The 25,188-nt window shown below is 42.2% G+C and overlaps 1 protein-coding gene across 7 annotated transcripts in view; it reads right to left on the reverse strand.

The window, feature by feature from the left end:
- Nucleotides 1-25,188, reverse strand: part of ncor2 (nuclear receptor corepressor 2) — a 160,334-nt gene that overhangs the window by 69,608 nt on the left and 65,538 nt on the right. For all 7 annotated transcript variants that reach the window (XM_066689577.1, XM_066689576.1, XM_066689578.1 and 4 more), the window contains exons 5-8: nt 20,638-20,820; nt 10,595-10,708; nt 5,055-5,111; nt 3,161-3,213 (exon numbers count right to left, since the gene is read on the reverse strand). In XM_066689577.1, coding sequence (XP_066545674.1) covers nt 3,161-3,213; nt 5,055-5,111; nt 10,595-10,708; nt 20,638-20,820 — 407 coding nt within the window. The remainder of the gene's footprint in view (nt 1-3,160; nt 3,214-5,054; nt 5,112-10,594; nt 10,709-20,637; nt 20,821-25,188) is intronic.

Genomic DNA, 25,188 nt, shown 5'->3' on the forward strand with positions numbered 1-25,188 from the left:
AATGCTTTCAAAAATAGACATGTTAATAGATTATATTTATCAATTAACTAAATGCAAAGTGAGTGAACGGAAGAAAAATCGACATCAAATGCATATTTGGTGTGACCACCCTTTGCCTTCAAAACAGCATCATTTATTCTAGGTACACTTGCACACAGTTTTTGAAGGAACTTGGCTGGTAGGTTGGCCCAAACATCTTGGAGATCTAACAACAGTTCTTCTGTGGGTTTAGGCGCCTCAGTTGCTTCTCTCTCTTCATGTAATCCCAGACAAACTCAATGTTGAGATCAGGGCTCTGTGGGGGCCAAACCATCACTTCCAGGACTCCTTGTTCTTCTTCACACTGAAGATAGTTCTTAATGACTGTCGCTGTATGTTGGGGTTGTTGTCTTGCTGTGCAGCATAAATTTGGGGCCAATCAGATGCCTCCCTTATGGTATTGCATGATGGATAAGTATCTGCCTGTACTTCTCAGCATTGAGGAGACCATTCATTCTGACCAAATCGCAACTCCATTTGCAGAAATGCAGCCCCAAACTTGCAATTCATTCGTGTACTGCTCTACAGCCCTTCGGCAAACAGACTGCATTCTGTTACAGCCATATATTTCAAATTTTGACTCACCAGAGCACCTGCTGCCATTTTTCTGCACCCCAGTTCCTGTGTTTCCATGCATAGTTGAGTCGCTTGGTCTTGTTGCCACGTCGGAGGTATGGCTTTTTGGACGCAAGTCTTCCACGAAGGCCACTTCTGACCAGACTTCTCCTGACAGTAGATGGTGTACCAGAGTCCCACTGTTTTCTGACAATTCTGAGCTGATGGCACTGCTGGACATCTTCCAATTGTGAAGGGAAGTAAGCATGATGCGTCTTTCATCTGCTGCAGTAAGTTTCCTTGGCCAACCACTGCGTCTGTGGTCCTCAACATTGCCCATTTCTTTGTGCTTCTTCAAAAGAGCTTGGACAGCACATCTGGAAACCCCTGTCTGCCTTGAAGTTTCTGCCTGGGAGAGACATTGCTGATGCAGTATCACTACCTTGTGTCTTGTTGCTGTGCTCAGTCTTGCCATGGTGTATGACTTTTCACAGTAAACTGTCTTCAGCAGCCTCACCTTGTTAGCGGAGGTTGGCTGTTCCTCACCCAGTTTTATTCCTCCTACACATCTGTTTCTGTTTCAGTTAATGATTGCGTTTCAACCTACATATTGAATTGATGATCATTAGCACCTGTCTGGTACAAATATAAATATATATAAACATCAACTTTATATGGCCTTTGTCGAGCCACTGGTAGATTTAGGCCTGCCCAGGATATCCCCTTCTCAATCTACAACATCTCTTTTCCATCTTACCCCAGAAAAGTTTCTGTTCTCATCCTCCCACCCTCTATGTGCGCTTCTATTTTTCAGATCGGCGCATCATGAACGCAGGCAGCACCAACAGTGTCCGAAGGCACAGAGATGGAGCAGACAGTGACCACATTAAGACAGGGAAAAGATATTATGTCCTCTTCTTGGATTAATAGTATTTCTCTTTCGAGTAATTCTTCTGGTATGGAATCCTGGTGATCATTTCCTGACATTTCATCTTGTTCTTGCGGTTTAGTTTTTTTTCCCATTTGGAACTCCAAATTTCACAATATTGGACTCTGTCCACAATTTCCACTTCGAAATAAAACTTGATTTCACAAGCAAATGAGATCACTTCAGGGTTACTGATGTCAGATCTTATTGAGTGAAACTGAACAGCAGTATGAGCAGTTTTAGATGCAGAAACTAGGATCCGTGTGTGTTGGGAGGACGAGTTGGGTCAAACAGGGGTGAAGCTACTTATGCTTGGAAAACACCAGAACGTCAAAACAGTTCCCCCAGGAAGCGCAACACTCCTCGTCTTCCTCTACTGACGGCTTTTATTACAGAAAACAAACAGACTATTCCATCTCAGCCTGCAGATCAAAGATACAAGCTCTCCACTATTTACAAAACATGCATTTCTTTACCTGTAGCCCTGAGCTCATCTGCGTACACACTTCAAAGGCTAGCCCTATGTAATGAACTGTAATCATGTTTGACTTCATGCTGTGTTCTGCCCCCCCCATCTATGGTTCAGGATTCGATTGTTTGCAATATGTATGTTTGGTGTGCATTAGCATCTTGACCGCATTAAAAAATTAAAGCCAAATCAAGAGGAAAAATGTCACATTCAGGGGTTTTACAGTAATGATAGTGTATTAATTACCCTATTATACTACATCTAATGTAATACTGTAATTTCATACTCCCTAGTTCCAGCTTCACACCAGTTTGCCTGCGTTAGCATAATTCAATATGACACCCATGGTAAAGAAAGTGATATAGTTTAGTTTCGGGGGCTGTTAAAAAAATATATATATATTTTCACGTTACAGTCTTGCACAAAACAATCAGGCTGCATTATTGAATTAACTATTCAATTTGCATAAATATGCATACAAATCAGAAGACAAAACGTTGACTAATATCGTGTAGCATTTGTACCAGGATTCTCACCTGATTAATTGCGGGATGAGAAAAACCTATGCTATTACACCGAAGAAGGAAAACAATTATTTCTGAATCATGTTGCAATAAATTACTAACAAACTGACAACCACAACTCATGGATCTGGAATTCTTGTTTTAATTTCATACACACCCTCCTCTATAACCGATCATAGCCAGGGTACATATTCATTTTGACTGCCTTCAGAACCAGCACTTTACACAGACTGAAATCTGGAAGCAACACCATGCAATTATTTCATCCAAAGGATATGACTATACATCTCAGTTTTATGTTTTGAATTAAATCTCTAATTTTGCAGTCTGACCACGCGCAACAGAACAGCCAAAACGCCAAGTCAATTACCTACAGAGGAAGCAGAGAGAAAAGCAGTCCAAAACACATCAGGGGGTAAGAGAAGGATAAATAAAAACAAGTTGGGTTTGAACAGAGTAAAGGCTAGCAGTTCTTTAAAAAGACATAAATAAATACACTAAATACAGAGCGGAAGCTAGTTCCCATTGGATATTTTTAGAAGCTGGTTTTAAAAGGGCCGCACGGTGTTGAAAGGAGACACAATCAAAGACATACGTCAAGCCACCACCCAACCTGACATTTTCACATTATTAATGCATACTTACATTTTTATGTTTTCATGGTATTGCTTGGTGTCTGAGGGCTGGTTGTAGAGGGGCTGGAACAAATGGAGAGATGAAAGCATAAATATCGCAGTCAGACATTTCAAAGGGAACACACTACAGAGCTGAAAGGAGAAAGTTTATTTCCATCACAAGACAGGTGGACACATCAATGCTGGGAAATGTTAGTAGATGGTTGTCCACCTATCTATACACCTACCAATCCAATCAACTACTCTCTCTCTCTCCAATCTATTATATTTTATTTTAATCTGTTCCAAACTGGCGCTGGTGCAAAATAATCATTATTATATACTGCTTAGTTCACAGTTTACAAGCAGAATATTAGCTAGAAACACAATCACGTATGAAACAGCTAGTTCAGTTTGAAACGGTTCAGTGCCATTAACCACACTGTTCCGTCTTCAATTATTTTATTTTTCTAAACGCTGGCTCTTCACCTCAGAAAGCAGCCTGCACATTTCAGACAGATCAGTCACACAGCCATTCTCAGATATCGAACATCACCACAACCACAATGTTTTATGTAAGCCGGTGAAAGTGTCTCAGTTCTGTAATAAACAAACCTGCTCTCGCTTAATGTAGGGTAAGGATGATGCTTTAACCAGGACCAGAAATCAGGGAACTAAATTATGCTGTACCCAGAGATACAATAAGCTAAACCCTGCCACAAACTATCTAGTTTCGCTATGTTTTTCTTTCTGTTTGAGACAGAAATGCGGTCTACTGTACAGGAAACAAAACACGAACACTTAAAAGCAGGGACTTTTTATGCAACCAATTTTATAAAACCACATACAGCAAATTCTGCTTTCACAGAGCTGGAAAACTCTGATCCTGATCTAGACCAAGCCTTGGTAGCATTACAACATGTCCATGAACTAGAATCAACAGCCACATTTCTATTGAGAATCCTCAGTCTATAGAAATGATAGAAGATCAAGGTTCAGTTTTATCAGGCCCGAGCAAAACCTGGAAATGAGTCCTGGGTGAAGACAGAGAAAGTGTAGCTAGACAGCATAGTCTGCATTCATCTAGGCACTTATACAGCATGAGGCAGTTGAATCCCATAGCAATGTGACCAGTCTGACCACACAGACTGCAGTCATGCCTTTATTTGAATCTACCCCCCCGAGGGCTATGATTTATGGAGGGAGCATTAATGTGGTGACAGTAAATCAAAGTGACCGAATCCATCCCACCAACCCCACCCCACACACCAAAAAACGGCAGCACGGTATCCGAAAAAACGTCCCGCGAGAACAGTACGGCAAGCCGGACAGCTCAAAAACAAAAACAAAAAGGAAAAGCCACGCTCCCTCACTCCCGAAGTTCCAAATACTTTATTCCCCACCTAGTTAACTGTTATAATTAAAGCCTAAATTAAGTTGTGAAAGTGCAGTGCAGATCTCATATAATAGCACTATAATAATAATAATAATAATAATAATACATAATTTCAGTTAATATACCAGGACATACCAACAATTGACACTCCCACTGCGCGACCAGCTGACCCACTTAGGTGCCCAGACCCAGCCCATTCGAATGCGCACCAATAAAAAAAAGGCAAAACGCCTATTCTCCCCTCTCCACAGTGAGGCGTGAATCCATCTGTCAGCGTGCTGCTTCGTCCATTCAGCCTCAGCAGCCCGGCAGCCCTTCTTCCTTTGCTGGACAGCACGTTTCTCTTTCTTTCTTTTTTTTTTTTTTTTTTTAAATGACTTTAAACCCACAGAGTAACTTCCTCCTTTCAGCCCTACACAGAGCCAGTGGCTTTGGCTCGCTGATAAAGATATGCTGAGCGAGAGAGCGAGAGAGCTGGCGATCGTACAGACAGCCCTGAGTAGTATGCTGGGAAGGACAGCGAACTCACCAGCTCCACGCGCGGGCCGAGCCCCTCCAGGATCCGATGGGCCTCCTCAGCTTTTTTCTGTCCGGGGGTGAGGAGGAGGGGAAAGAGAGAGGCAGAGGAACAAAGATTAGAATTAGAATTGAACAGTTTGTAATTTCATCAGTTCTCCTCCACTGACACACTGGTTACACTGCTGCATTAGTAACATAAGCCTGAGAAGTTAAAAGCCCCCAATTATTTCACCTTAATCGTGGCTGGTGTTCAGGATGTCCAAACTATTAATAGAGCTTTTAATAGTAAGCCACCCCGCATCCCCCTTACTGTAAAGAAAAGATTAGTCACCTTCCAGGAGAGAGAGAGAGAGAGAGAGATGTAATTTACAGCATAATCCGGTACAGAGCTGCTGACAACAAACAAACAAGAGAGACAGACAGGATGGAGAATCCATCACTTCAAGCAGCACTTTTCTTTTTTTCGTCGCTTTCCCTCAAATCCCCAAACTCTCTCTCGTCGGATTTCAATAAAGAGGCGGTAAAACCAACCCAAACAAACAAGCAAATAAACAACCAAACATACTCTACTGCCAGCACCTTCCTCTGTTTTTTTTTTTTTTTTGGTCTTGTTGTGTTTTGTTTTCAGCTACCACAGTCCGTGCTGTGCTGTCTCTCCCTCACCACCTCTCTCTGTTCATTCATTGAGTTGCTTCCCCTTAGCGACAGCTGAATTCTCTTTCACTTTCCATCCCTCTTCATTTCCTTCAATTACCTCAGCACTATCAGCCAGAGCGAGCGAGCGAGCGAGCGAGAGAGAGAGCAAGTGAGTTAGAGCGAGAGAGAAAGAGAGGAGAGAGGGGAGGGAGGGAGGGAGGCTGGCTGAGCAAGCGAGAGAGAATTGCCCTTTCCATTTTTCATCATCCACTAACCCATGTGACTTTGGTTCAAGCTATCTCCCTCCCCCACCCCCCTCTGCCCTGGCTACCTAGTCCTCTGCAGGCAAACAAGAGCACGTGTTGCAAACAGCTCAACGGTTATTCATTAAACGGTGCCGTCGCAGGCAACACAGGGTCAGCGCTGGCGTTACTCTTAATAAAAGTGGACATGTTTTTCCTGAACTCACAGCGGCCCATCGTGACACAAACAATGGCCTTCTTTTCCATTTTCCCCTGCTCAGAAACCCGAAGCACAGTGTGGCCAATAGCTATTATACATATATCAGAATAATACCACAACCTCCCACTGGCGGCCACAGTTTTCTTAAATCTGCAGTTAGACCAGATATTCCACGTTTCTCAGTTTTGCTTTGAGTAAATCTTTATTGACACAAGTGGAGCTTAAACGCAAAGCCAATTCCTTCTAGTTGTTGTTACAGAGATTATAAGCAGTTTGCTGTTTTTAGCGAAACCCAGATTCATTATTCAACCGAAGTGACCAAAGTTTTGGTGTAGGTTGGGTTAGTCGGCTGTTGATAACAGAAGGTCCTAGAGCCCTACATGTACACCATTCCACGAAAAGCCGCAAGTCTTTTCATTCACTGTATTCTCTACTCAAGAGGTGTCTTTTGTTTTTTCTTTCTTTCAAAATGACTAGCCGCCTCGCTTTCAAACGAATCGCCCCTCACATCTCGAGAGTGTGTAAGGGATCTCATTTCCTGTGCCAGCCCCGTCAGTGTATTCATAGGTTCTGTGATGAAGGCCAAATGAAAGTGCTTAAAGTAAATAACAAAACTAACCCCTTTCCAATTAGTAATCAGTGAAAACAGAAAATTCAAAGGGACATTCATAGGTGTATTTATTTTGGGTAATGTTAGATCAGATAGGGTTTTTAGACCGATCAAAAAGCAGTGTTATGTAAATAAATAGCAGAAGAGAGGTTGTCTTTCCAAATGTAAAATAAAATGTTAAAATGAACTGTTGGATAGATATTGGCATGTAATATAGACATTTTGATGTTATATTTTATAATATATTTTACAGAGGTTCTTAATGTTGAACATGGTATGTTAAATTGTCTATTTTCATACATGTGGTTTATTATGAAAGGCTTTTTAAGACAGTATTTGGACATGAAAAGATATACATCCGTGTGAAGAGTTTTGCGAGTTTTTTTTTACTGTAGGTATGTCGACACTCTGCTATGTGGTATGTTTTCATTGCTCCTGCTGTTTCGACACAGCCAGTTTTGTCTATATAAGCTTTTTCTGCTACATCATGAGGTAAACAAACGCTTGACTACAACCCCCCGGATGAGAAAAACAAAATCAAGAAAATAATTGCCAGATAAAAAATGCGGTAACAAATATTCAATACTGACTCTAATACAGCAAACTATCACAACTTCCTCCGTGCCGTATTGCTTACCGTATATTTTCTGGAGTGCAATCTGGCTCTAATAATAACTGTGCTTTGGGTTACACTAGTGCAGTAGGTGACAAAGATACAGCTGATATTGTCATCTCAGTTCTGGAGAGGAAATGGGTAGGCAACTAAAAGTGACAGGCTAGAATCGCAGTGTGAAATGTGAAGCTGGCCTACGAGAAAGAGAGAGAGAGAGAGAGAGAGAGAGAGAGACTAGAACATCGTACTCTTACCAGCTGCAAGACTTCTGTAAAGAGAACGAGCTCATAATCTTCTGCTGATGTCTGAGGAGCGCTTCAGTGCCACAAACAGCCGCCTTTGCCACAGACACTAGTGAGACTGTGGCCCCCTTGTGGCCACAAACAGTTCTGCTAGCTACAACAGCTTACATTGATAGATGTGTGTTGTTTGCCACAGAGCCCCAAAGGCAGCTTTGCAATTACACAGGACCGCAGTGACTTCAACCGTTCGGCAAGAACACGGATAAATTAAACATTAAAGAAAAACACCAAGAGTATTCACCTACAGGAAAGACGACACAAACACACACACCGTCGTAAAAAGGATTCTAATTCAGGCAATCAACATACTTTTATGGGCCAGGGTTTTTACCAGAGAAGTTTGTCGTTTCCCTATAGTCACCTGCAGCAGATGCTACGCTAACACCGATAACAGCTCAGTCACAGGGCTCCTGCTACTTTACTGAAGAAAAGGATTTGTATTTAAATGTATTTATTTTGTTACTCAGGTCTCTGACACCGGCTTTGCAATATTTAATTTCCCATTGATTCAGTTCTCGTACCTGTGGGTGGGGGGCTGTGTGTTGCAGCAACGTTTGAAAACAGGTAGCATTGTTTACTGCATTAACCTACGTCACGTGGTTTACCACAAAGCCACAGCTAATAGAGATTAAACAATAACAGTCATTAGCAGCCAGGCATAGCATACACTACAATACACCACCCACCCAAAAACTGTTTCAACCCTGAGTGATAAACAACTAATTCACAGGGAGTTATTTCAAATAAGAAAACAATCATAAGGAGACGGTGGATTTTTGATTTTATTCCAATAGTCATCACTACCTAAAACGTGAGACAGAGCAACAGAAATGTGGAGATCGGTCCAGATGAAAGCCCTCGTCCAGTCTGTGGTAGACCTGCGCTGACGAAATAAAACTAACAGCCAGAGATAGAAACACCAGCACAAAGCACTACACACAGCAAACAAAACAAGACCACAAACAGGAAAGTGACGCCACTCGAGTGAGAAGAAAGCACTTCTGTAACTGCCGCCCGTCCCAGATCTGCCAAAATCAATAGCATCCCTATTTATCTACCTCTGAACTTTAACTTTCAGAAGCCAATTACATAACACTTGTCGGGGGGACGTTTCGAGTATGAGCCGTGGAGAACGAAGGCAGAGAAACGAGAGGCAGAAGACATCTGCTGAAAATAGCATGTGTGTCTTAAAACAACCCTTCCCTCTGCTCAAAAGGGAAGGAAGAAAAAAAATATCTTCATCAAAGGACTGTGCAGCTTCACGAGAACCACAGAGGCGAACAGAGAGACTATTCCCTGGACAGCATCCAATGGCGTGTTGCAGATACTCCCAGAAGCTGCGCCTTTACTGAATCTGTCTGGCTTAGAAATAGCTGCCCCCTTTATTTATAGAAGTGAAGAAAAGTATTGACGTGACAGAGGAACCGGCGACACAGAGAGACGTCCAAGAGGGATTGGGGGGAAGGGGACGAGCGTTTCCGCTGCCTCAGCAATCGCCTGTCAACACAGGGCACTGGACTCCTGTACCCAGCACAGCCCCTTCCCTTCCCTTCCCTCTGTCCTCAACACCCCTGTCTCTCCCAGCTGTTTTTCCAACACAATGATCCCTGCCTGACCTGCTGCCAGTTGACAACTGACAACTGACACTTACCTACAGAAATCACACCCTTCTGTCTTTCATTTGAAAGTGTAAAGCTAAGATCTTCACACAATGGCACCAGCTTCCTTCCACATAGTATCTTAATAACAATGATTACAATAATTAGTGATTTCAGCCCTAGTTTTTACTTTGTGGGTTCCCAGCATCAACTAACAGTCAGTTTTATGATTCGTGAAGGACAGAGCTCAAGGAGGTTAACACACAGCAGTCAGAGGCAAAGACAACCATTTCAACTGTGGACCCAACCCTCCACCGTGTAGACCAACAGGACAGTCATGGCACACGGTCTTCCCTAAGCCTAGACAGCCACAGCTATCCCCGCCTGTGCCACAGTTGGCGTGCTGTACCCTGATGAGCCGTGCTGTACTCTGCCGAAGTGATACCTTGCATTCCAAACAGGAGTCTGCTTCGCGAAGCACTTCCTCCTCCACCTCGCCTCCAGTGATGTGTTTCATCATTAAGAGGCTTATCAGGTGCACAGAGTCCCCCAGGGCCAACTCAGAGAAGGTCAAAGCCCCTCTTTTGCATTACAAAGAGTCGTCTTCAACTTGTGTCTGGCGGGGAAGAGATCGTGCCAGAGTAGAGCAGGCAGAGAAGGCGAGGTCATGCTCACGTTTGCCCTTTCTTTTTTTTTCTTTTTTTATACCCCTTTTTGGTAATTTTCCATTTCACTCAGTGAGATGAACGCTTGAATATATTCAATTCTATAATTCTCACTACTGTATTGTCTGAATACATGCATCTTGCCTGGACTGGTGTGGTGCATTTAGAAGGTGCCCGATATGTCCTTTTCCAGATGATTCGAAGGTCATTAAACATCGCATGTCAGAAATGTATCGGCGTCGGTATCAAAAAGACGGCACACGATCCTGTTGATAGCACCTGATGTAGTCATCGGCAAGGACTAACGTTGTGGGCAAATCTTTACAGAGGGTTTTAAGAGCTTACATTAAAAAAGCCATTAATTGTTTCTATGGATACTAATTACCGACCCACAGCAAACCTATTCTAGCAGAGAGGTATTCATGCTTGTGCTTCTTCAACAGATGGAGATGTACCAGGTCTGAAATTAGCAAATTTAGTCTACAAACACCAAGACAAAGCTGCTTTTGCCTTTTATTGTCTTTCTGCAAGACACACACATCTGTCAGCAAGGTGTAAAAACACATCCTGGACTCGGTGAAAAGGATACCAAACCAAGATGAACCCCAATGAGAGAGGCGTTACTCGAGGTTTGTATTTGTGATCACAGAGGGGTCTCACTCACCCGGTTCTCGTCGTAGATGATCTGCACGAGACTGCGGTGCTTGGCCTCGCTGGGCGGTGGAGAGAGCGGTTTCTCTGGCTCCTGGGGCTTGGCGGCCTCCTCCTCCAGCTGATGCTGTTAAAGGAAAAGCAAGGGGGTCAAAATCAGGTTTGCTGGAGCCACTTTGGTCAGTGCATCATATTACTCCATTTAGTTTTCTCCCCCACTACCACCAGAGAGCACAAGAAGTGAGCACACGGCACTGTGGGGATGCCTCCTCATTCTGAGCATTGAAACCTGGTCAGAAAGGCCATAATTGTTATAGAGATCTTCATTTCCTGAAATTAAGGTGTTAATTATTTTGATTACCTTTAAAAATGCAAAATAACTTAATTCTTATGTTTATTTGCAAATATGTATTCTAATTTCTTGGCCTTAAGATTTGTGGAAGAGCACAGGTACAGTGCACTTCTTAAATTACCATTGCACAGTGCATTAAATATAGGTAGAAAATCTGGCTGAAAATCTCTCCTTAAGCATCCATTTGACCTTCCGCCGAGTCTGTACTTCAGTAACCTTCACTTACCCCACAGCTGACATAACAGAAAATGACTACCCTCTGTTTAAAAGTCAGAGCAGTCAGAGACCGGGCTCAAGTTTACTTTGTCTCCAGATTGCTTCCAGGGCAACACACATTCCCGACCGCCGCCTAAACCTCCTTGTCAACAGAGATATGGCCCGAGCCGTGATAAAAGGCAAGACTGTAATTATTTTCAATTGCTCTTAATTCCATAAGGCTGCATTAATGAAAGGGTTACCATGGCACTATATAAATAAGCCTCCGCAACAAATATCAGATTTTTGCCCTTGTGAGTGTGTGTTGCATGGAGACAGTGTTTAAGCTAATGAACACTGATGCCTGGGAAAAGTGACGATTTTAAAGAAAAATAAATGTTTGTTTTAAACCACTGCCATTTAAGGTGCAGACTCTTTTCCTAAGCAGTGTTTTGTTTGGTTTTAATTATTTAAACTTGCTTTTGCAGACATCTGCTTAAAGGAGAATTCAAGAGCAGTCTAAATCTGAGCCAAGAGATCTTCTTATAGTATTACTTAAATGCATAAATCTCCATATTCCAGATTTATAGTTATGCAAGTTATCGTCAATGTTCCCCTTAAAATGAGCATACATGCCAAACATGTCGTTATAACCACCATTACACTGTTCTTATTTCTTACTCCTGCACCCTAGAGCTGCTGTATTAGGGATTGTATTTTGCTTCACTGTATTTCTTTGAGTTCAACTGATCTCTATAACCTATTAAATGTGTCTCAAAGTGCTGTCATATTCCAAAAACAAGAAAAACTGAAAAATAGATGGTTAAGTGTGTATCAAAATACAGCATCATGTCCAAGTCCTTTAAGACTATGGTGTAATCCTTAACAGAAGCGCAAAACTTCCTCAATTCACAGACTTCCCAGAAATGAAACTGCATTCTGCATTTTTTTTAAGCAGCAAAAGAAAATACCATGCACAAGGATAACAAACTAGTCATCAGAGAGAGAGACAATAAGAAACCATTTATCACCGCAGAGTGCAATATCCAGGAATCCCAACTGAGTCTGGGAATATTCACTAAATTAAATTAAATTACAGTTAAAATTAATTAAATCAGTGAGAGCGAGAGAATCTACAAACAGTCCCATTGTACCAGACATGGGTACCCCCTTCAAACTAAGAGACCCGCCTGTATTCCCCTTACCCTCCCTACACATCTCGTCAGCATTAAATCGATGTACTCTCAGTTCCTCTCCGAAGGACCTCCTGGTTTTCACACTTTGCCCATAATTACTTTGGCTTGTTGATCCTTAAACTTAACAATTTTACTTAATTAGCTTTAAAACCATCCTTGGTCTCTGAAACCCTCAGCTCTAGGTGCATCACTGCCAAGACACTCGGTAAACAGACCTCCCCTGCCGTCAGCAGCTCGATTAATAAATTGTTTAATAAACTGAGGCCTTAATTACTACAGCTTATTGACTGCTGTTTGATTAGATCTTTTCGAAAGTGTTTTCAGTTCATAAAATAGTTGAACGGTGACAGAATAACATTAGCGCTGCACCAGTCAGAACGGTTCCTTCATTTAGAAATAAGTTTTAAAAAGCCAGGTCTCGGTTATGTAAGCAACAACCCCATGCAGAGTAGAAATACTCATTATGGTAGTGCTTTATGTGCTTCAAACCACCCCCCGTGTCTGCACAACATTAATTGGCAGAAAGCATTAAGAATTAAAAAAAAACTCTATCGGGGTAGCCCCTTCTCACCCCCCACTGTTGATTTCAAATAAACAGTGCTTCTTATTCGGTGTGTTGAGGTATAAATATGTCCTTCCATCTCACACCATAATAACCTACAATTAATAATTACTTACTGAGCGTTTTCCGACCCAGTAGTTGCATGAAACACAAACCCTGCACCGGAGCGTGCTTTGTTCCCTTTGAAATGATAAACCTGACCTCGCCACAGCCCACAGACTGCACAGCGGCTCGGTGTAAAATGAATTCCAGGAGGCAAAGCAAGAGGCATCCTTGTAATTAGGAAAAAATGAAAAATGCCCCCACACCCAAAAAGAAAAATGTCCTCACTACATTTGAGCAGCCGAATAATGTGGCCTGTTTACCTACATAAGGCACAATGTGCAGATGCACATAAAACCTGCACTGCAACAGAAAGAAGTGGGAAAATAATTAATACATCTAAAAGAACACAGTTGTTGTCGTTCCTGGGACTGGCTGTAAGATCCACTGCCTGTAGGTGGCTTGTGCTGTTAACATCTAGTACTACGGGGTTAGAAAGGTTATCACAAAAGGTAATCCAGCACATCTAAATCACATTACTGTTATCACCGCTTGGAGCCAAAGCGTGAAAGAGACAAGGGCAAGTTACACGCATGGTGCAGGATAAAGCTGTTGCCCCCCCCCCCAACCATCTTAAGGCCACCTGCATAAAGAGAGAGAACCCCATGTTATGTTATGATTTCTGGACCTGCTGCACTTTTCCCTGATGCATTATTGAGCAATTTTACATTTCTGACCGCACCACCCACTCTCACTGAAGGAACCATAGCAGAACACAGTGGAGCCCCCCCTCTGTATGTCATACGTATGTCAAACCCGTGTATGTCAGAGCATTGCAGGCAGTCCCAGGGGGAGCCAATGTGACAGCTCTCTGTTGGCTGAGAAACACCGTATAAGTGCTGGACCATGGGAACACACACAAACACGGACTGGAAGGGCCTAAAACTGCTTTCTTCTCTAGCAAACAAGATTTCAGGCCTAGTTTAAGTTCCAAATGAAGCATACGTCCTGGCCATAGTTTAGCCAAAAGCAAACAGCCGTTCACAGGGCTTGTCAGAGCTTAGCACAAGCAGGAAAGGGTTGACTGGGTACAATAAAGCACTAACTGGAAGTCGCTGTGAATGAGAGGCACGCAACTAACCTTCAGTAGGACAGAGACAAGCTGTCGATACAGTACTTCAGTAGCAATAACATGGTGTTGTTCAACGTTTTTCCCTTTAAAGGAAAGTTTGATCCCGATGTTGAAGAAGTGAGTGTGAAACAGAGATTGCAGTCTCTGAGAGCCCTGCAGGTTTTACAGGGAATTGTAAAACCTCAATGGTTAAATACTTGGAAACAGTGGTAATATAAACCAATTAAGTCAATAATTAATTCAATGAGGTCTTGAGGGGCTGCAAATGGAATGAAAACCAGAAGACCCTGCGACTTTACAGCTGCAATACCACTGCTGTAAATGTTTAGCGATAACTGGCAAAATAGATGTGAAGAAGACAGGCAAACAATTGTTTTTCATTCCAGATTACCCTTGTAATTGTAGCTAGACGTCATCTGGGGATATTAAAACAGTGTGTTGTTGTGTTAATGAAATACATTTTAAGAGATCCTGTCATTTTCTCTTTTTTTACATTCATCAGCATCGTTCTTCCACAAAAGAATGACAGAATGCACACTAATCAGCCCAAATACAGACACCAAGCTGAGGCGCGTCATGCCTTCCTCAAAAGCTTGTCCTCCCATTCTACTATCGACCTCAGGTACACACATGTCATTAAACAAGAACTCAGCCAATCAGCGAAGTCTCCAGCCTCCTGACACCTCCTTCACACGTGTGTATATACCGTACACACTAACTGCCTGGGAACAGATGGCGAACATTTACTGACTCGGCTGCCATTACCCCACAAAGGTAGCGAAGTACTCCCACTCCATCCCTAATGAGCACGATAATGCAGGCATTAACACCTCCGGTTGTTTGGCGGCATTTAATAAGTAATGTGCTAACCTGCCACACACTAATTGCAATTCTGAGAGAAGCTGGAAAAGGGAGATGAAATGGGAGAATGTATAGCCTCCAACTGTATGGCAAAGATGGAGGTGGAGGGGGCAGACACTGGTATACTCTTGAGATCACATCAATATAGATGCCTGCTGTTCATTATGGAAGAACCGTACTTGTGCGGGTTGACAAGGAATCCTGTAGCTGACGGATGTATGACAATTTACAGAGAATTATCATGTAAAAGATACGATACTAATGTACAGCTCCGAGTCATCTGTGGAAAACGGGTCTCTGGTTCTTAGAATTAAAAAAGTCTGGTTCAAAAAAAGCACCTGAAAAGATTTATGAGTGAATCACTCAGTACCAGACAATGTAATCTTGACACAAAAGGTTTTTTATTTCCATAACTAGGATACACCCATGCAGGCTTTATCTGTTGAATCTGTTCATCAACCTTTGAGTCACTTAATGCCGTCATTCCACTATAAAGCTAATAAAAATGTTTTGGTTCGAGATAAACCCTGAATTCTCAAGTATGGAACCTTGTAATCTGACAAGAGCTGTGCGGATATTGCGTTCAACAGTTCTGCCGAAATTGCCGCAAGTTTGTTTGGCTCATTTCTGGGTTATATTATCCAATTCAAATTCACAGCCCCAGGGATGTTACTGTTCTAACTACACTCAGGTACTGAAAATGAAAAAACATCAGGTTAATTGGGTAAGGCTGTAGGTTTTGCGAGTGCTATGAAAAAGTACCTGGACTCCAGCACTGAACAATCACAAAGCTCAGCTATCACTTAAACAGGCACAGAGGGAATAACTCTCCCCCACTGGAACACATTAGAAATCAAACAAACACATTTCAGAAAAGGCTTGGGGAATGTATTATTGGAATCACTTCCTAGAAGATGTACATTTTGGGAAATTACGAGTTAAGGAAGTTTGAAATGACTTTGACGATTTATGGCAAGGATCCCCCTTTCCAAGTCTGACCAGGAGAGCACCACAGCAGTCAGTAGATCATATCGGTGGTGCTTTGAAATCCACAACATCTGGACCTAGTCTTGCAAAATGTGGTCTGCCAAACACATAGCCAACAAAGAACAGAATGGGGGATGGGGGGGGGGGAAATGCAGAGGAATGCAAATAATGGGTGTCGTCCTTTAAAAGTCCCACTGCTATGGATCTTGAGGGGGGTTCTGGTGGAGCAACCTTGTGGCTTTTGAACAGGACCCTAATCTTCTCCAGGAGCACTTTTTTTGGTAGAATGTATTATTTGCATTTACAGCTTTCGACCTGATCTTTTAACTTTCCCAGAGCAACATCCTGAACTTTCCATCTGCACAATTGTTCAAATTAGTTTCAGACTCCCATCAGGCCCCTTGTTCAGATAATTCGCATTTAATGTATAAGGAAACTCCTGTTGTTTTTCCAAAGCACAGATGTTCAGCGCAGGCCTGTCGTGCTGAGATCACAACCTCAGGAATGGCTACACGAATTCATCCCCGGCGTGAAAGGTTGTCAGTGTTAAATATGTCATGTTTTCCACTGACACAATGCGGCTCCCACATTCACATGTTGAGCACACGAAGCCAGGCATGGGCTGAAACATGAGACGTTAGCTCACTTTCACCATTTACTTTACATGTTTGACTACAGACTAGGTTACGCCGCAAACAGCACTCATGGGATCATTTTCAGGATATAGTACCACAGGCTGTTCACCCCTAGGAGGTTGAAGGCAATACAATGAATAGTCAAAAAACCAACGCAGGTAACTTGAGTTTATTCACAATAACCCCTTCTCCGCCTGAGCATTTACGAGGCAACCCAGAAGTGCTACATATCTCCGATACATTCTGAAAAACATGTCTGCAGCCGTCTCCTTGAGGAAAATTGTATTTTTTTGTGCGTTTTTTATTTTATTTTTTATCTTCTGTTATTTATATACACCTCTACCCGGATATAACACGGTCCTCAGGAGCCAAACAAATCTTACAGTGTTTACAACCTTTTTAATATCGGACTTGCTTTGGCCTCAAGCATTTCCAGTATTAACAGTCAGCAAATCATTCTGTTAGAGCTAACATGGTGTATTCAGTAAATAAATCTGTTCTACAATGGTTGAACTATATCTCTTTTCAAATTACAACATTTATTTAATAAGCTTACTTAAAACATACAGTGTATTAACAACACAGGTACTAAACACTGCTGAGTGCAACCATGTGGGTTCAGTTTCACCATACAATCGTCTGCTTTGCGTGTAATGCTTAGGAAAATGCAAAATTGCAGAAAACGCTCACATCCTTACAAATGGTTGTAAAAAAGGATTTGGGTATTTTAGCAAATAGGAGCGTGGGCCACTCTGTCACTTAGCCAACTATGTTATATGTAGATTGTTAAGTAATATGAACTGTTAACTATTAACATGCCCGTAGCCGGGGGGGGTTCGGGTAGTTCGAACGACCACCCCCTCACTGCTAAAGGTCCAGAATTTAAGTCCGTTTTTTTGTATTAATTAATATCATGCTTTACAGGAGTTTTACATGCACAGCCAGGGCCGGCCCTATAGGTGGAATAGGCAAATGCTAGGGGCACCATCCGTCCATAGGGGTGCCCGAATGAGTGAAGATTTTTTTTTTTTTTTAATGTAATGTTACGGAGGTTTGTTGCACTCAGTGCTTGTTATTGTGTGGAACCAAGTCACAGCAATTCCTGGTTATTAGCCAATAGGATGTGATGTATTAATATGGATGTCCTGTATAGAGCTGGTGTTAGTTAGTCAGTCAGTGAGTTGATTGCTCGCAGATTCCCTGTCCAGCGTCTCTGCACAAACTCTGGACTGGGCAAGAGCGGCACTGTGTACTGTCAAAAACACAGAACAAAAACAGGGATTTCTATACATAAGCAGCTAAAACGTGCATCGTTTGTCGTGTGGACGGGGGTCACGGTGCCATAGCTCGTGTTCACCTAGAAACTCCTACGTCAGCGACGGAAACAGCTGATTTCCAATGCAGACGCGTGTTTCAGCAGCGACACATCGAGAGTTGTGCATCCTCACCCGTTTCAATTACAGACCCACCAACACAGATCTGTGACTGACCAGCACCAGGAACCGCGTCTAATTTACATATATAATGTTGCTTGATATGGGATTTTTCGCTGGTGATATGTGGAGCAAAGATATATTTGAGTCCAAATCTGCCTGATTTCATGGAGATTTTGAACATTGCTGCATTATGCATATTGCACTAAGGTGTCTGTAATATCATTTTTTCGTGCAATACTTTTTTTATACTGTATTTATAATTCATTTTATGTCACTTGTTTCTTTAATACCGTTTTTATACTGTTTGTGTGGGGTTTTTGTTTCTAATATAAAGAAAATCTCAAAGACATAAAGCTATGCAGTCTGTGCGAGTGTATGAACACAATGATATGTGGTGGAACTGACTGCGATGCAGGGGGCACCAGTTAAAATCTTGCCTAGGGCACCAAATTGGTCAGGGCCGGCCCTGTGCGCAGCAACTGATGTTATGCACTCATAGCAAAATCTGTGAGGCCAACGACATCCAGCTGGATAGTGAGTATGGGGCAAAAAGAGCAGGAGAGACGGAAGAGAAAGTAGGCAGCAGCGTCATTGTCGCAGAATATTGAACATATGTTCAAAAAGACTGCCAAACAGGGTTAGGTTGTTATATTTACTACCTAATCTAACAGTTGAGATAGATAACGCTAACTACGTGCTAACAGTCGTCAACCCCACAGGAGCAGAAGGTATCTAATGTTTTTACTCATGTGTGTCTGTGTCTGTCAGGATTACACAAAAACTACAAGACCGATATTCACAAAACTCATGGGAGGGGTGTAGCATGGGTTAAGGAAGAATACAGTCAATTCTGACCATTATCCATCCAGTGTTTTTTTGTGCTGGGGATTCAGAGCTAACTGGCACTCTAAGTAAACATGTTCCCCAGCTAATTTACAAAGCTGTCCCAGTCTTCTTCCAACACTTCTGTACTAGTTTTACACATAATATATGGTTTGCCGGCCTCCCAGTCACTAGTGAAGAGAGTATCAAGACCACACTGGGGATCCATCTTAGTAAAAACCTCTCCCGAAACCCCACCACACACGTTCTCAAAAAGAGAAGGAAAATACCAACAAATACCCCATTTCCTATACTGAGAAACACAGACTGTAACTTAAATCCCACCCTGTCTTCAAGAACACTCTCCAAAAACAAAGAACTCCTCTTACCGGACGTCTTAATTGCTCCAGATGTTTTAATGTTTGGAGCAGCAGGGGGGACAGGGTATATTGGGTGGGGGGCCGTAAATACATCTGAGAAGGAAAAGGTCCATCAAAAAGGGGCGTTTTATTTTTCTCCATATCACAAACACCTCTGAAATTCCTTTCTAAGTCCCCATCCCCCCCTCCAACCCCCAGTCCTGCTTTGGAGTGAGCTGCAAAATACAGGTGTCTTTGATTTATGAAACTGTACAGTGAATTACTGCCAAGAGTGGGCTGGAGAAATGGGAGGCAGGCAGCATACACCACTGGGAAGAAAAAGACCATTAATAAGAAAGTTGCTGTGGAATGCTGTTCTATAAAACATGACCTGGCACGCAGCCAAGAGGGAGTCAGTAAGGAAAGAATTTGAGAGGTTTAACAGCCACAAAACTGAGCCATAATCCCCTGCTCTTCTGGGAAGCTTTTATTTATGGACTTATACATTTTTAACCTACTTTTTCCAAAAGTCGCTTTAATTGCGGCACTCCAAAAACAGCATGGATGTGCCAATGGAAGAGGAAAAAGGACTTTTGTTCAAATCACACTGTCCCTCTGCATGTGAGCTCATTGCAAAATGCATATACATATTAGACACTGAAAAATAAACAAGCAGTGTGGAACGTGCAGAGAACAATATCCTCAGTTCCTAGAATGGCTTTGTTTAGTTTCAGCTGCTGCCAAAGGGAGATAGTTTGGCGGTTTTAATTCCAGCACATTTTAGGTTTTCAATGCAGCATTCTTAAGCAAAATATATTTTACAAAATAGGGCAAGGAGTCTACATCTGTTATCAGCAAGTCTAAGTGGAAGCGCTCCAGCTCCCCGTGCGCCATGTAAGGAGCTACTTTACAATTTGGACAGTTTACTGTGCAAACTGCTCTACAGCGGCCTTTATCACGGAGATTAGAGAAAATGCACCTGGTTTGAAGGACCCGAAGCTGCATAAAGACACTTTTTCTGGAGGCTGTTTACAGCACCTTCAGCCCCACCACAGTGATAAGGGTAACTAGCAACAAAACACCTGTGCCACAATCCTGCATGGTTCCTTACAGAGTACGCAGGTGGTGTTCAGAGAAAGTAGGTCTGATAAACTCTTGAGCGCTCTGCTAATTACTGTGCACAAGGCTCCCTTGTTCAACTCTAATCTCAAGACAAGATACATCTGTTCATTATGTCTTCACATTATCAGCAGCAGTGTGTTATTTGTTCACACGCATCGGGCTCCTGGCCTGTACAGAGTTCTCTGCTTGTTTTTTTATTGTATTATTATTATTATTAATTTGTTTTGTGCACGTTAAAGAGACCTTGATGAAATAAAAGTTGACAGACTGACAGATTGATCGTCAAAAGGGTAATTGTAGCCAGAACACGCACTGGCAGACAAACAAAAAAATCTTACAGGTCAAGGGCACTGACCTGTTTCTTCCGGAGTTTGCAGATCTGTTGCTCCACCATCGTGATCTCTCGATCCACCCGGTCCATGTTTTGGATCAGTTCCTCCTTGGAGTAGCGGGCTGGTAGCAGGTCCAGCTCGCTGTCCATCTGGGCTGGGCTGACGGGGGAGATCGGCTCCAGCTTCCCCATCGTGCTGTTCCGCTCCTGAAGAACAAGACGCAATGGTTATTTTCTTTTTATTACACTTCAAAACTGACTAAAGCGATGAAGCCATACAATATAGATCAGTGGATCTCAAACACTTTTGACTGTGGACAACCTGAATCTTGGAGAGGAAAAAAAAGACGTTCTTTAGAGGACTCTGACACTGGTGAACAATGATTGAAAGCCACTGCTGCTCAAAGTCAAACCTGCAATATAGATTGGCAGTAAGGTAAGGCTGCCTAATTAAAATGATCATCACATCGAATATTCATGTCTGAGATAAATCCACATGCCGTGTCCTAGCTGTGTACGTCACTGTAAGGCTCAAGGCTACCTTTTAAGGGTAATTTGTGAACAATTTTATGAGCAATGCATACTTAGTTTCAATTCACTATAATTGGCGAGAGAATACATAAGAGCGCTAGAAAATGTTTCCAAATTCTGAATTAATTTCATACGGCCTCACCCTTTGCACTGTAGGTCGAGCACCAGAGGTCAGAAAAATACAGATTTTCTTTCCCACATGATGGCACAGCTGTTTAAGCAATACACCGGGAATTTTTCTTTCCATAGTTAATTTCCTGACAGCTTTAATGTTTTGTGTTTTTTTACAGTAGGGGGTTCAAGGTCATCTCGCTCCATCTTCTGTCATCGACTGCTTTCAGTACAGGGGCAGGGAATGTCGCTCCGATGATGTCATGAGCAACAAAAGACAAAGTACTTGTATTTTTCTTTTTAAACTGTTCTTTCAGTACGGGTCAAAGGGCACACCAGAGGGCCGGCACACGCTTTATATTTAAAAAGCACAAGAGCAGACATGCTGGAAACAAAGTCACATGGACGTGTATAACAGTGGTAACAATACAAATGACAATATCGTCCATCTGAACTTAGTATTTAAATGAGAACAACACTGGACATATTGTATTATGACCCAAGCAAAATTTACACTCCTATTATGAAGGACTAAATATGCTATGAGAGACCTGTAATAGAATTGCACTGCAAAGTAGATTTTAAGACACACAAAAAAGCAGTAATAATGCACACGATCGCTGTCCAAAAACTGGAGCTAAAGTGCCTCTTCTGATGGCGAAACAAGTCCTCTTTGTTGCCCTGAAGTGAAAGGCCGGTTTTGCCGCCACACCGAGAGGCCAGGGCTGTCCTGATGGCTCCCAGAGGACCCTGCCAGGCGGCTTTAGCTGACGACAGGTGGACTCTGCCACTGCCTTGGCTCCTATGCTTCCTCCCTCCCCCTCCCTGCCTCCCTCTTCCACAGAAGCCTTTCTTAGTTCACTGTGCCAGCCCTTGCCCAACCACTGGGTCTCCTCCAGCCACAGAAACGCCTCACCATTCCCACGCCATGCTGTAGCGCCCCACACCAGTACAACACAAACTCTCACATCAGTTACACTTAAAGGTTAAACATATCTGACAGTTGAAGCCCAGCTAGAGACAGGGTTCGGTGAGGAATGACGGGCTAGGTTAAGAAAGCAGGGCCGGGCAGCAGTAACTCTATCTGCAGGAGGGTTTGGCAGCTGGCACTGAGAACTGTGCTGAAGCCGAGGGAAGTATCCATGTGGCGCGCCAGTGCCAGGACCGCAGAGAGGCGGCCCAGAGTGCTCTCCGTGTGTGAAAACGTGCATGTCTCACTTGTCTCTCTCAACACAAGTGTATGGGCTGGCCGTGCAGCACTAATGCACTGTACTCTCTCAACACAAACTTGCTGAAGGACACAGAGTAGGTCAAGGCAAATGGCAATATGCTGTGAAAACCTTCACATCCATTAAGCCCAAGACAGGAGTGCGTTTCCTAACTGCGACCTGGTTCAACCGTGCTTGATGTGACCTGCGATCCGAAAACCCTAACAATGTTACCCAGTTAAGTACAAAATAAATTCCCTTGAGGTCGTGGAGCAATAAACTTACATTACTTCCCTCGGGTGTCAGAACGTTACCAGGATGCGAAGACACTGCCATGGCCAAAAATAACCTCTCCTTAACACCTCCTGACTTGCTTCAAGAATACAAGCTTTGAGTGCTAAAATCTAAATAAGGCAATTTACACTTCTAAAGAAAACACATCTCATACCACTACTGCTCTGTTGTTTATCTGTAAGACACTTTTCTATCACTTCATTGGCTTATAATTACATGTCTCGCACACACATGCACACACACACACATAGATCATCTAGGGAGGGAATTTGTCAGGAATGCTGTTTTCATCTTTAGTTGTTGTTTAATTGTCAAACTAGAGTCAGTGCTTGGCTGCGGCTCATGTGTAGCACCACACAAGCGGAGCAGTCAGGTCCAGTACAACATGCAAGCTTTGTGTGTTAGTGAGGGGAAGGTGGGAGTACATGACTGTACCGATGAGACTCCTTTTGTAAAGCAAGCGCAATTACAAAAGCAAAGCAGTACTCAAAACAGATTCTATAAGTTCCCCCCAAAGGCTATTTTACCGTAACCACCCGCTGTCTAATGTTTATTGCATTTCTCCAGTTCAAATGCATAAATAATTGCTTTTGCTAAATTAAAGAGCAATTAATACTTTTCATAACCCCCCCCCACCCCATGAGAGAAGATGTCTTGAAAACCGAGTGAGACGGACTTAAACTGTAAACATAAGGAAGCATCAAGCTGTATTTCTAATCACGCTGTTCCCTGACCTGCTTACTTTATTTTAATCTGGAACACAGTAACACTATTTTATTCATGTCATGACTGAGTAATTACAGTAAAACAATTATTAGGGGTGGTACTTACACTAAAACAACCTTGTATGGATCATAATATGCAGAATAATAATTAAAAAAAACTAAAAAAAAGCAAGGGCAGATTTAATGTGTATTGTTGTTTGTATTTTTAAATGTACTCTAACCTAGTTACTGTGGCTGTCAGCCCGGAGTGAGGGAGAAGATTAAAAGGCAGAGAGAGAGAGAGACAGACACCCCAAGGAGCAGTGGGCTGCAGGGAAGGGTCCAAGGACACTGTGCCCAGACCATGACTATCAGAAATGTCGTACAGAGTAAAACCTCTTATGGGTTAAAAAAAAAAAAAGTTAACTGACAAGTTAAAAATAAACTGAAGGATAATAATCGGATCGGTAGCATCCGATTTTATTAATATTTTATGAACAACTGGACGGTGTTTTAGGCTGTTGTCCTGTGAATGGTGTGCAGGTCTGTTGCATCCATAAGTGCATAAACGCCATGACTGAAACGTGCACACTTCAGTTAAATTATAACCTGCTATGCTGTAGCTGCTGTTACTGTATGATTAATTGTGAAACGTGTGTATTTTTTTTCAACTGTAACTTGCCTTGGTTAAGGGCGTCTGCTCAGTAAATTAAAAATAATATGGCAAAAAGTGTCGTTTGCAGTTACAAATCTGTAAAAAGAGTAATAAGTTGTGTCAAGTTGTGCCATTTAAAATACACATCTACTAGCACAATGATTACAATGATAATAATAAATAGCAGATATTTATGTTTATTGTTGCACATGGAAATTATTTCTTACAGTAACATAATGCTTGAATATAATGTTGTCTATACAAGTTTAGCTCTTCTTAATATCTCTTAACAGAAACGTGTATTTATTACACTGTGTCCAATCATGTAAAGCATAAAGAATAAAATAGACACAAAAGTCAGCCTCTATCGGTCGTAGTGTTATTTTCTGTATTTGATTTTAAAACGGAACACAAACCAAATCCACAATCGCTCTGTGCCTCCCACAACAAATGATGAACTTCCGACAACAGGATGTGTCCGGCACAGCATGGCACAGACGCTTAAGCCAGTTGAGCCGAGGCATTTGTCACCAGAAAGCAATTTAGAGTTCTGTATATTTCAGACCCTTTACTAAATTATCTCTATCTGGTTGTAATTATATGCCAACAGCTGAGCCACAGATGCAGATATTGAAAAGTGAAACTATATGTAAATCATTTATGCACTCTTTTTTCTTCTGTTTTGGGTTATACCCCAATTACTTTGTCTTTCTGATATGTATTGAGAGTTTTTCTTCTGGTTTTCAGGGTCATTAAGATAAGGTATATATTTTATTTTACACCTCAGCCTCCTTCAAGCTTCCTCAACAGCAGGCCGATAAACACTGGTCCCCAGATGCAGGGGATTTGTGTAACCTACTACTCTCAGAGAGGGATGATGTCACCGTAACAAGATCATACACTATGACCTAAATTGGGCGCATACTGTATAATATCTATTGATTGCATATGGATTTAATAATTAAGAATTTATGGATAGCGTTTTTATGAACAAAGCTAATTGTGAAATGAAATATTACCCGTGATGTGTATGTGCCTGTGTCTTACTGAAGTTTTGAAATTAATAGCAAAT

Source organism: Amia ocellicauda, chromosome 17, assembly GCF_036373705.1.
Source record: "Amia ocellicauda isolate fAmiCal2 chromosome 17, fAmiCal2.hap1, whole genome shotgun sequence".
Classification (NCBI taxonomy): Eukaryota; Metazoa; Chordata; class Actinopteri; order Amiiformes; family Amiidae; genus Amia; species Amia ocellicauda.